At 41.1% G+C, this 12768-nt stretch overlaps 1 protein-coding gene across 10 annotated transcripts in view; it reads right to left on the reverse strand.

The window, feature by feature from the left end:
• The window catches only part of MAST3 (microtubule associated serine/threonine kinase 3), a 368908-nt gene that overhangs the window by 25089 nt on the left and 331051 nt on the right, over positions 1-12768 (reverse strand). For all 10 annotated transcript variants that reach the window (XM_073599652.1, XM_073599643.1, XM_073599608.1 and 7 more), the window contains 2 exons: positions 6825-7039; positions 2715-2912 (listed from right to left, as the gene is read on the reverse strand). In XM_073599652.1, coding sequence (XP_073455753.1) covers positions 2715-2912; positions 6825-7039 — 413 coding nt within the window. The remainder of the gene's footprint in view (positions 1-2714; positions 2913-6824; positions 7040-12768) is intronic.

The raw sequence follows: 12768 nt of genomic DNA on the forward strand, positions 1-12768 counted from the left end.
CTGAGAACAACATACATATCCCCAGATTGGCAGGACAAGAAATAACTGGATAATCTTAAAATTAGAAAAGCGCTGAATATATTTTCTCACATTTTTAAATTTACGGTTTGCAGTTTTGGAGGGTCCTTTTAGTTCCAAATGGGGTTGATTTACTAAAGGAGTAGAAAATGTTTACTTTAAAAACGTAGATTTTTTACTGAGTTTAGTAAATGAGGTGAAACTGTGCTAACTATCCAATCATTTGGAAGCAAACATCTAGGTTTTTTTTTTCATTGTCCTTGTACATTAAAGGGCAATTTTCACTTACCTTCCCCTTATTTACTAAGCTAAAATCCACATTGCTCTAGTAAATCAGCCCTAAGGTTAAGCACTGTTAATTTTAACATCAAATATCGATTTAGTTTTAGTTATAGTCTTATGACTAAAATGTAATTTTATCTTTAGTTGTATTTTAGTCAACTTAAATCTCCAGTACCGCGTTTCCCCGAAAATAAGCCCAGGTCTTATATTAATTTTGGCAACCAAAAACAGACTAGGGCTTATTTTCGGGGTAGGTCTCATTATTCCATGTGCTGTCTTCTTTCCCCCCTGTCTGTCAGAAATCCCCTGTGGAACTGAGTAAAAGTGCTTGTAAATTCCTAAAATCCACAGCACCACATATTGCAAAATGTGTATGTCTGCAATCCAATTGTGCCACATACCTTCTTCTAGTGCTAGGCGTATCTGTAACCCACCGAAGCTCTCTTCCCTTATTTGAGCACTGCAGAGAGAGGGGGGCCCGACATCAGCTGAGCGCCGCTCGGCGCTTCCATGGCCCGCCGGAGGCCTCTTCCCAGCTCTAAGGAATGCAGAGGGAGGCCCGAGATCCCCCACTGACAGCTTGCAGAAGAGCAGAGCGACATCAGCTGAGAGCAGTGGGAGGTCAGCGCTATACCGAAGGTATTTGGCACAACTAGATCACATAGACACACACACACAGTCTACACTATATAACACTGTAAGAGTGAACTCTAGTATTTCACCAGCACTTTAAACTAGGGCTTATTTTCGGGGTAGGGCTTATATTGCAGCCCTTCCCGAAAATCAGGGTAGGTCTTATTTTCGGGGAAACACGGTACATTCTAAATCAACTAAAAACTCCAGTGCCAACCTGAACTTCTGTTTTCCTCGGAGCTCTGCCTGTCTGTTAAAGCCCCATCCCCTGACTATCGGCAAGCTGTATTGGATGAGAGACGCATGTTCCCTCTGTCTGCCTGCGAGTTCTAGAACAATGCCCTGCAAACCACAGAAGAGAGACTCCTCTGTCGGATTCAGATCTGTCTGGATGTGACATGGTGAGTGTTCCCCCTCCCAGCAAGGTAAGAGTGCTCAGCACTGTGTAAAAGAACAGCCTCCCCAAGACTGTCCAGTTATCTGCTTTGTGCGCTCCCTTACTCCCCCATTTAATTCCCCATCCCCACTTGCAGGTCACCTCCCCATCCCCAAAGTATAATGCACCCTGGCCTGTGCACTCCCTCACTCCCCCATCCCCACTTTCATCCTGGCATTACAGCCAATAGTTAACAGTTTGTTTTTTTTGTTTTTTTTATATTTTAAAGTTGCACTTCTGTTTGTCAAAAAAACAATTTTTATTCATCAAACTTGGTTTTATTTATAAAGACTTTATATATCACAATTGCTAAATCTGTGTTTTTAGTGCATGTTCAAACCTTAATACCATAAATAACAACATGTTATTTGATTTTAATTCCAGGAGTATATAATGAGTTTCAAAATTCTAGTGAAATGCTTAACTAATTCATTACAATTTAACTAAACCCATTAGATTTTAGTCAAGTAAAACGTATTGGAGATTTTAGTTGACTAAATGACAATTGGAATTGACTTTTATTTTCCATCACTGAAAACATGCAGCTGACGAAAAAAGGTTCGGACTCTTTGGCCACTTAATTGGCCTGGCCATGATGATGTCACTACTGCGCATGTGTATGGAAGTTACATCGTCACAGCAGAGAGGCGTACCATAAATATCACTCTGAGCTGTACATGCGAGGCTCAGTGTACTCAAATGCTGACAGATAAGCAGTTATAACAGTAGAAACAAAGAGGGTGTCGTCTTTCATAAAAATCCTGTTTTTTTTTTTTTTTAGACTCCCCCCCCCCCCCCCCACCCCCACCCCCCAATTATCCTATAAGCCATTTTGCTAAAGGAAACAAATATATGCACTCAGTGGATAACACACTGCTTGGAATTTCTGTGCAGCAGTGGCAGCTTTGACGGCCCACAATAGGAAGATTGACGCAAAGGGATTTCTCACAGGATCAACAGGAATTTTTCAGCGCTTGCAACATTTTAAAAGGCAAACCATGGGGTATCTGTACGTATTGCAAAGATGTACTGCATATGCATTTGATTATTTTACCCACTTACACTTTAATTTAATTCAAAAAATAAAAAAAAGTTCTGGGTTATAAAGTTTTCTTCTTACTGGAGTACAGAGCTGAGAGTTCTTCAGTAACCAACTAGGTTTTTTATGGGTCTTTATGTTGAACATGGATATTATAAAATGCTATTCTTATCTTGGTATTTTTATTTTGTGGCAGACAGAAAGTATATTGCCATTTAAGCAGACATGCCCAATACCAGAGAAGTACCAGTAGATAATGCATAACATTTGTAAAGGAGTTGTTAGAATATCGTCAAAGTGGCTCACCAGAAGTAATAATCAGTGAAAGAGCAGAAACAGATGCAGACTTGGGTACACGTCTGCCTGGGGTAGAGCTTTGTGTTTCAGTTATCTCTCTCTGACCACGCAGGCGACGACTTGAACTCAGATCCAGGTTAGGTGTGACAGAATTTTTGGCACCAGTGCTATTACTGCGCAGACGAGTTCGGCTAAGGCTGACAATTTCTGAAATAGAATTAGACACAGACAATTTATCATAATCAGTGTAAAATACTGGAATACATAAATGTATTTACAAGTTTTCCTATTGCGGGGGTTGGCTCTGCATGCATGGTGCAACTCCATACTAATGTCCATGCTGTGGGAATGGGATGTTCAATAAGCCAATATAGATGTGACTAGTGCCGTGTAACTTTCTCTTGCTCAGACCCCATCGTTATGGAGATTAAAGTAGGACTATAGGCAAGACATTTTTTTTTATTATTTTGGAAAGAGTAGGGAGGATTATAACCCCTGTCAGTTTTTGTTTGCCATTTTTGTCTCATTGAAGAGATTTTCCTTCACTTCCTGTCCCATAGCCAAAACAGGGAGGCAGAGGAAATCCCTGTAAATTAAAAGAATCCATTAGGGCCAGCCACAACACCATATCGAATGTCTCCATTGGAAGATTTTCCCTCTAGAACCCTTCTGGCAACAACCCATACTTTGGGATTTTCTTTTACTTTTGATTAGAACGGTAAACAGAACAAATAGGGAGGCTGAATCTCACTAATGGGGCAGAGGTAACAAAAACAGGTGTTCTAAGCCATCTCCACTTTGGGAAAAAAAAAAGTTTTGCCTTATACTTTAAAGCTTACAAGGCAGGTTTGAATCTGCCGGATATCAGTGAGAAAGGCAATAGTTACCACACCAGGCTTCAAATATGTAGAATACAGCAAAAAAAAAAAAAAAACGGCAGAATGTGTGAAATTACCTCTGCTGCAGTACTAATAAAAGGCAAGTAAGAGGGGTTCCTGAATCACCATATCACAAACAAAGGAAGTAGGGTGGACTACCAAGATGCAAAACGGAGACCCTGATCAAGTAGGCTGTGTTCATAAAATGAAAGCATCTCAAAAAGATAACATTTTCAATTTTTCAGTGACTTTGTTTCTAGCAAAGATTTTTTTTTTTTTTTTTTTTTTTTTTTAATTTCAAAAATTTCCCTTTCCATACTTTTTTATTATAAATATTTCAACATTACAAACCAAAATATATTATTGGATATAGTACTTATCACTTATACAGTTTGTATATAAATTCCTTATTTCGAATACCATACATATGGTCTATCCACAGCAAATTCTGAAATTTTTCTATCTATTTCTTACATATATTCTCCAATCAATATAACAATTATTTAACCACAAATAATAACAACATACAACAAAACAACACACACAAAAAAAAAAAAAAAATTTTCCCCAACACAACCAACTCGGGTGACTGTTCCATTTCCTGCCCACTATAGTATTCTATGCATCTATACCTATGTGAAAAATTACCTCGGCTGGTTGCTTAAATCAGTAGATTCTTCTCTCCCCATTGATTTTGCCCTCTACCTCCATTTTCTGTCTGGTACTAAATTCTCTATCCCTAATTATACTTGCCCACCCTACTAAAGATCCGCAAAAACCGGTGAGGATGGGGCTAATCATGGAACCAAGATCCATGGCTTCCACAGTTTATACAGGTAATTGGGTATGCCTCTGTTACAGTAGATCTGTTGTTCCTTCAAAATATTGTCGTTTACATGAAGGCGCCATTCCTCAAAAGAGGGTGCACTTGGAGATATCCACCTTAGGGTAATTAGCTTTCGTGCCAAAAACAGTAGCCTGCTAACTGGTATCAGAATCTCATGGGGCATAAGTTCTTCATCAAGGTAGCCCAGCAGGCACGTTTTAGGGTCTTTATGGATATATGTCTTAAATGTATCATTAATTGTATTCACCACCTCTTGCCAATATTTAGCCAGTTTAGGACAAATCCACAACATATGTAGTAAATCAGCAGGTGATTGTTGGCACCGTGGACAGTCCAGGGAATCACGCCTGCCCCACTTAAATAGTTTGACCGGTGTTCTATATACCCTGTAAATTATAAATAATTGGGTCAGACATTGTGCTGGTGATAATCAGACTAGGGGTACCCTTTCTAATATTGTTTGCCAAGTTACATCTGAAATATCCCCTATATCTAGCTCCCACCCTCTTCTTCCCGGGCTAGCATTCTCATCTCGATATGATCTCGTAAGTTGACCATATAGAGATGAGATCAAGCCTTTTTTTTCTGTCATCCGTGCTAATAAAGTTATAAGTGGCATTGGTTTTATCACTTTCTTTTCCCCTTTAAACTGAGATTGGACCGCATGTCGTAGTTGTAAGTATTTAAAAAAATTATGATGAGGTAAATGAAAAGATTCCTGCAGATCCTGAAAGGAGCGTAGAATGTTGTGCGAGTACAACTGAGTTATATATTGGAGGCCCTTAGAGCGCCAGCTTTCAAATCCCTTCAGTTTACCTAGTTCTTTATATTGCCTATTCCCCCAGAGTGGTGAATACTCAGAAGCACCTGCATATTTCATTATGCTCCTCATTTCCTTCCAAACTCTATTCATGAGTATCATTTTTGGGCTCTTACAGGTATAAGAAAAGGCCCCAGATTCCAGCTGGGCCAGGAGGTTATAGTGAGAACTGTTACTTAGCAGTAGGGCCTGAATAGAGTCCTCCCAGTTCACAGCACCCCAGCCAGCAAAATGCTGAAGCTGGGCAGCTATAAAGTAAAGTCTGGGGTGGGGTATCGCAAGTCCACCCCCATCCCTTTCTCTCTGGAGAATTGATAACCTAATCCTGGGATTTTTTCCCTTCCATAATAACCTTCGAAAAATTGATTCAATCTTTTTGAACCATTTGAGAGGTATCCATGTCGGTGAGTTATGAAAAATATATAATAATTGAGGGGCCCAGATCATTTTTATAAATGCTCGACCCACCACCGATAATGGCAACTTAGTCCATGCCGTACTCTTATGCTGGAATTTACTAAGAATAGGAGATAAGTTATCTGTCAAATAATTTTCTACCTTGGAATGTATCATTATTCCCAAGTATTTAAATGAAGAAACAATTTTAACCTGAGGAGCCTCTCTTAGCATGGACAAGCTAGGGTTGTCTAAAGGGAGCAAAACCGATTTATCCCAGTTAATGATATATCCCGAAAGCATGCCAAAATTTTGTATAAGTGCCAATAAAGATCTTAAAGATTTATCCGTATCCCCAAGAAATAGCAGAGCGTCATCTGCATATAGAGAGATTTTTTCATTCCTCGTTCCTCTAATAAATCCGCAGATTGATTCTGATTGTCGGATGGCTTCAGCCAGGGGTTCGATGGCCATTGCAAATAGCAGGGGAGACAGGGGACATCCCTGTCTTGTTCCTCTGTATAATGAAAAAGATTCAGATACCATACCATTTATTTGCATACAGGCCCTTGGGGTAGAATACAGCATTTTAATCCACCGTATGAATCTTTCCCCGAAGCCAAACGCACCCATCACTTCCCACAGGTATGTCCACTCGACGCTGTCGAAAGCTTTCGCCGCATCGAGTGACAAAATCGCTCTGCTCCCAGGGTTATCAGATGGTAATTGCATGTTTAAATATAGCCTTCTCAAGTTGGTTGCTGTAGATCTTGTAGGGATAAAGCCACACTGGTCTTGGTGAATCAATCCCTGAATATGTCTATTTAGTCTTGTGGCAAGGACCCTGGCTAGAATCTTAGCGTCCGAGTTCAGTAATGATATCGGGCAGTAAGATTCCGGGGCCAAAGGGTCCTTTCCAGTTTTTGGCAATACAATGATACAGGCATCCTTCATAGAATCTGGAAGCTTAAATGATTCCAAGGCATGATTGAGAACCTTCAGTAGTTCCGGAAGCAACACCTCTCCATAATGTTTATATACCTCTGAAGGTAGGCCGTCAATACCCGGCGCCTTATCATTTGGGCTTTCTGATACTGCCCTGACCAGTTCCTCTAAGGTCAGGGGGGCATCAATTTCCTCTTTAGAATTTACCGATAAGGTAAAGCAAAGATTCTTACCAGAAAAAGATGTGTGCTTGGAAGATGCCCGTTTCTTCTCCTGTGCAGAGAAGGTGGGCTTCTCGGATTTGTGGTCAGATGTCTCATCTTCAGAGGAGAAAGCAAATTTTGGCATGGCATCCAGACTGCAAGTGCTGGTCAGGAAGACGGGGCTTGCACTACGCTCACTTAACCATGAGTTGTAGGAGGATCCAGAGGAAGTCCATGACCTCAGCCTGAAGAACGATAGAACAAAAAATGAAAACCTTACATTCATCTACCACTAAATTAGTTAGAGAATAATTGTAAAACTCATAACAAGACAATTAAAAAGGTACATCTTAACCCCCATCTTTCCCAGCCCCTTAAGAGCTTCTAGATGCCAGGAGGCAGAGGTAGGTATTCGGGTTATGTGACCGATGTGATTGGCTGTCACAGTGGTCACATGATCGGAAAGCTCCCGATCGCAGGGCACGCGCTCACAGCACAGGGAAGTGTTTACATAGAGCGGCCTCTCATCATTCAAACCCATTTGGTGAGAGGCTGCAAATATGCACACGGCCGGAGGGAAGAGGTTAAAAACTATGTTAAAACAAAAAAAAGGAACTTAATTCAAGGAAGGGATAAGGAGACTATGATCTTGGTCACCTCTGACCCCTACCTGCCAACAGCTCTCTAGGCCTTGTAGTACCTGAGGCCTTGTCTTGTATCCTGAGCTTAAGTTGACTTAAAAGTTCAAGGTGCAACATGTCTACTTCTAAACACAGAGGGGACAGTCCCACTGCACAAAGCCAAGTTGATCCTCCAGTGGTTACAGAAGAAAAAGGTGAAGGTCCTGGACTGGCCATCACAGTCTCCTGAAATTAATATCATAGAGTCTCTCTCATCTCATGTCTCTCAGCTCATGCGAGACGACCAAAGACTTTGCATGACCTGGAGGCATTTTGCCAAGATAAATGGGCAGCTATGCCATCTGCAAGAATTTGGGGCCTCAGACAACTATTGCAAAAAACTGCATACGGTCATTCATGTTAAAGGGGCAATATACAGTATTAAGAACTAAGGCTATGCAGACCTTTGAACAGGGGTCATTTAATTTGTTTACTTGTTGCCATGGTTTGTTTTATGATGCCTGTTATGACCTACAATTGAATATGAATTCCATAATAATAGAAACGTGTTTTGCCTGCTAACTCATGTTTTCTTTAAAAATGGTACATACAGTGCCTTGAGAAAGTATTCGTACCCCTTCAAATTTTCCACATTTTGTCATGTTACAACCAAAAACGTGACTGTATTTTATTGGTATATTACACGATAGACCGACACAAAGTGGCACATAATTGTAAAGGGTGAGGAAAATGATCAATGGTTTTCCAATTTTTTTACAAATACATATCTGAAAAGTGTGACGTGTATTTGTAATCAGCCCCCTTTACTCTGATATCCTGAACTAAAATCTAGTAGAACCAATTGCCATGAGAAGTCACCTAATTGGTAAATAGTGTCCACCTGTCTGCAGCCTTTAGAGGTTTAGAGAACCCTATAGAGCAAACAGCATCATGAAGGCCAAGGAACACACCAGACAGGTCAGGGATAAAAGTTGGAGAAGTTTAACCCTTTCGCTGCCAGGCCCGATGCTTCATTTTTATCCTCAGGTGGCCAGACCATTTTTGCAATTTTCCTTTGCTTTTTTATTTTTCACTTGTAGCTTTCAAAGTTTGTAAAGGACCCCCCCCCCACAACCATATATTTTCTGAAAGCACATGGCCAGCAGAATAATAAAAAAAAAAAAAAAAAAAATGTGCTACTGATTTCTAAGGTCCCACGATATTTGCGCAAATGTTTATCAAAACATTACTATTTACTAAAAATCCAATAAAATCATGATTAGCACATTTTTACAAAATTCCCACCAAATATAAAAGCTTAACCTGTATGGAGTTAATAAAATAACAAATATTTGTAATTTTTACATTGCCCCTTTTTGCAAAATGGTGAAAATCGAACGTTCGCAAAAATGTAAATATCCAAATTTCTCTAAAAATCTGAAGGTTTTCATTTTTCCCTTACAGCTTTCAGAATTTGTGAAAGATCCCCAAAACCATATATTTTCTGAAAGCATATGACCGCTAGATTAAAGAAAGGTGCTACAGATTTTTTAGACCCTGCGGTATTTGCGCAAATGTTTATCAAATCAGTATATTCGCAAAAATACACTAAAACCATTATTAGCAGATAAACACAGCTAATTTTACAAAATTCTTGCTTAGTCCCTACTAAATATAAAAGCATAACCTGTATGGAATTAATAACCAACAAATATTTGTAAATTTTAAATATCGCCTTTTTGCAAAATGGTGAAAATCGAAACGTACCCAAAAATTTCTCTAAAAATCTGGAGGTGTTCATTTTTCACTTACAGCTTTCAGGTATTGTAAAAGTCCCCCCAAACCATACATTTTCTGAAAGCACATGGCCAGTAGAATAAAAAGAAGGTGCTGATTTTTAAAGGCAGAGCAATATTTGCACAAATGAAAATTACAAAAAAATTAAAATCATTACACAACATAAAATTCCTGCTAAATTGCTACTAAAGCATCATTCACATGTGGCATACTAAAGTGTACGCCCATGGGGGGCCATATTTACCCGCACAGGGATGCACAGGTGTTCCATGCATCCCCGTACAGGCAGTCCCATTTATGTCAATTGGGATGCAACAGCTGCACAGGCATAGCTGCTGTTCCCAATCTAACATCCATGTGGGTACATGACCCCGAACGCAAACAGTGTGAGCTCAGGGACATGCATGCGGAACTACATGGATGTAAAATTGGGAGCAACGGCTCTGTTCGTGCAGGTGCACGAAGGGACTGCCTGCAGAGAGATGCACGATACACCTGTGCATCCCTGTAAAGGTAGACCGTGTATGCCCTGTGTGAACAAGGCCTTAGGCCCCTTTCACACAAGCACACCGATTGGGTCTGCCTGTCTGTTTTTCAGGCAGGCCCAATCGGACCACCGATTGTTCTCTATGGAGAGGCTGATGTAAATGGACATGAGATAGAGGTCTAAACAGACCTCCATGTCTCTTTTTTTTTTTTTTTAAGACAGAGAAAGGGACTGAAGTCCCTTTCTCTGTAGCACTTTACATGAATGAATGAGGAATCTGTATAGAGATTCCATTCATTCATAAAATGACAGTCTGATACATTGTATCGCGGTTACGATGATCAGCTGTCAGTGGATATAGAAGCGATCGCTGCCTATAACCATTGTACTGCAGGGGGAGAGCTTGGTATACACAAGCAGAAGAGGGATGCCGGCTCATGATGGTGGCTGCGGGGGATCGGATCGGGTGGAGGGGGGTAATCAGTGCTGGGAGAGAAGGGGGGTGAAGGGGATAGTAAAGGAAAGTGGGGGTAGTAGTTTTAGAAGAATAGGATCAGTGGGAGGTGGAGTGGCTGTGGGCAGGGAAGAGGCCGCATGGGTGGGGGCGGTCACATTAGGGGATAATAACTCTGATCAGCGGGTTGTAATTCGCTGATCAGAGTTATAGAATTGTTCAGCAGTCTGCTGAACAAGTCTGATGTAAGTTTATGGTAATTGAAGTGACCATAAGCTTATAGAAGAGGGAGATATGAGGTCCGTACGGACTCTGCCACCTGCAGGCCATTTTGAGGTGCGTACGGACCTGACAGTGAAAGGGTTATAAAAAATAATCCCAGGTTTAAGGTTATAAAAAAAATATCCCAAACTTTGAACATCGCACGGAGCACTGTTTAACCCATCATCCAAAAATGGAAAGAGTATGACACAAACAGCTAACCTACCAAGACATGGCCGTCCACCTAAACTGACAGGCTGGGCAAGGAGAGTATTAATCAGAGAAGCAGCCAAGAGGCCCATGGTAACTCTGGAGGATTTGCAATGATCCACAGCTCAGGTGGGAGAATCTGTCCACAGGACAACTATTAATTTTGCACTCCACAAATCTGGCGTTTATGGAAGAGTGGCCAGAAGAAAGCCATTGTTGAAAGAAAGCCATAAGAAGTCCTGTTTGCAAAAAAACCATGTGGGGGACGCAGTAAACATGTAGAAGAAGGTGCTCTGGTCAGATGAGACCAAAATTAAACTTTTTGGCATAAAAGCAAAAGGCTATGTGTGGCGGAAAACTTACACTGCACATCACCCTGAACACACCATGGTGGTGGCAGCATCATGTTGTGGGGATGCTTTTCTTCAGCAGGGACAGGGAAGCTGGTCAGAGTTGATAGGAAGATGGATGGAGCCAAATACAGGGCAATCTTAGAAGAAAACCTGTTAGAGTCTGCAAAAGACTTGAGACTGGGGCGGAGGTTCACCTTCCAGCAGGACAACGACCCTAAACATACAGCCAGAGCTACAATGGAATGGTTTAGATCAAAGCATATTCATGTGTTAGAATGGTCCAGTCAAAGTCCAGACCTAAATCCAATTGAGAATTTGTGGCAAGACTTGTTCACAGACGCTCTCCATCCAATCTTACAGAGCTTGAGCTATTTTGCAAAGAAGAATGAGCAAAAAATTTCACTCTCTAGATGTGCAAAGCTAGTGGAGACATCCCCAAAAAAACTTGCAGCTGTAATTGCAGAGAAAAGTGGTTCTACAAAGTATTGACTCGGGGGGGCTGAATACAAATGCACGTCACACTTTACACATATTTGTAAAAAAAAATTGAAAACCATTTATCATTTTCCTTACACTTAACAATTATGTGCCACTTTGTGTTGGTCGATCACATAAAATGCCAATAAAATACATTTACTTTTTGGTTGTAACATGACAAAATGTGAAAGATTTCAAGGGGTATGAATGCTTTTTCAAGGCACTGTATATTACCAATTCTCCAAAGGTATGCAAACTTTTAAGCACAACTGTATCCTCTGCTCTTAAAGTCTAACTCGTCATCAGAGCCCTCCCTAGCCCTTGCAGGTGGGGCCCAGTCCCCTGCCTTGTCAGCTGCAGTCTATACTAGTCATGCAGGAATTTGTAGTCCAAGTCACCCAGATCTTGGATGACTGACTGTTGTGGATGTTTGCAACATCCTGCAAAGATTCTATGGCCCATCAACTCACAGTCCTATCCTAGTGGCTTCTAAGCCATCGGTCACAATGACTATATCTGGCATGGAGTCAATCCAATCACTACCTGGTGAGGTTAGTCTTGAGGAATCAGTCTTTCACTATTACTCTAGAGCAGTGATCTCCAAACCACAGCCCAGCTTGCCACTATCTGGCCCTTAGGGCACTATTTCTCCCACTGATACAGGAGACTTTTACTCGCTGACACCAATGATGGGGCATTATTCCTCTTACTGACATCAATAATGGGTCACTATTCCTTCCAGTGACACCACTGAAGGGGCGCTATTCCTCCCACTAATACCAATGATGGGACATTGATTACTTCCTCTGACACTGGGCATTTTCTATTCCCACTAAAGTCTGAAGGACAGTAAATCTCAGCACTTGCAGGCAGATCATGCCCTTTGCGTTATTCTGGCTGTGACTTCAATTTGTCAAACCAGGGCATGGCTAATTCCAGCACTCATTTTTGGAGATTTAGGATCCACCCAAATATCTGTAGGGTCTGAACGATCTGTTTTCTGACAGAGTCTTAATCAAACATTTTCCACAGAAGGTGGTCATCTAGATATACCACTATGGGGATTCCTTGAGAGAGAAGTAAAATGAGAACACTTGGTCTTTACCTTGGTGAAGATCCAATGTGTAGTGGACAGCTCAAGGGGAAGGGCAACAAATGTGTGCCAAGAGCAAAATGTAGGTATGCAGGTAGCACCGATGCCCTGGGAACATCGGGACATGCAAAAAGGCATCCTTGATGGCCACAGAAGCTAAAAGTTCTTCCAGATAAAGGAAAGCAATAAAAACCTGTAGATTCAGTACTGAGCAGCCTCCCC

This window comes from Aquarana catesbeiana, linkage group LG01, assembly GCF_042186555.1.
Source record: "Aquarana catesbeiana isolate 2022-GZ linkage group LG01, ASM4218655v1, whole genome shotgun sequence".
Taxonomy (NCBI): Eukaryota; Metazoa; Chordata; class Amphibia; order Anura; family Ranidae; genus Aquarana; species Aquarana catesbeiana.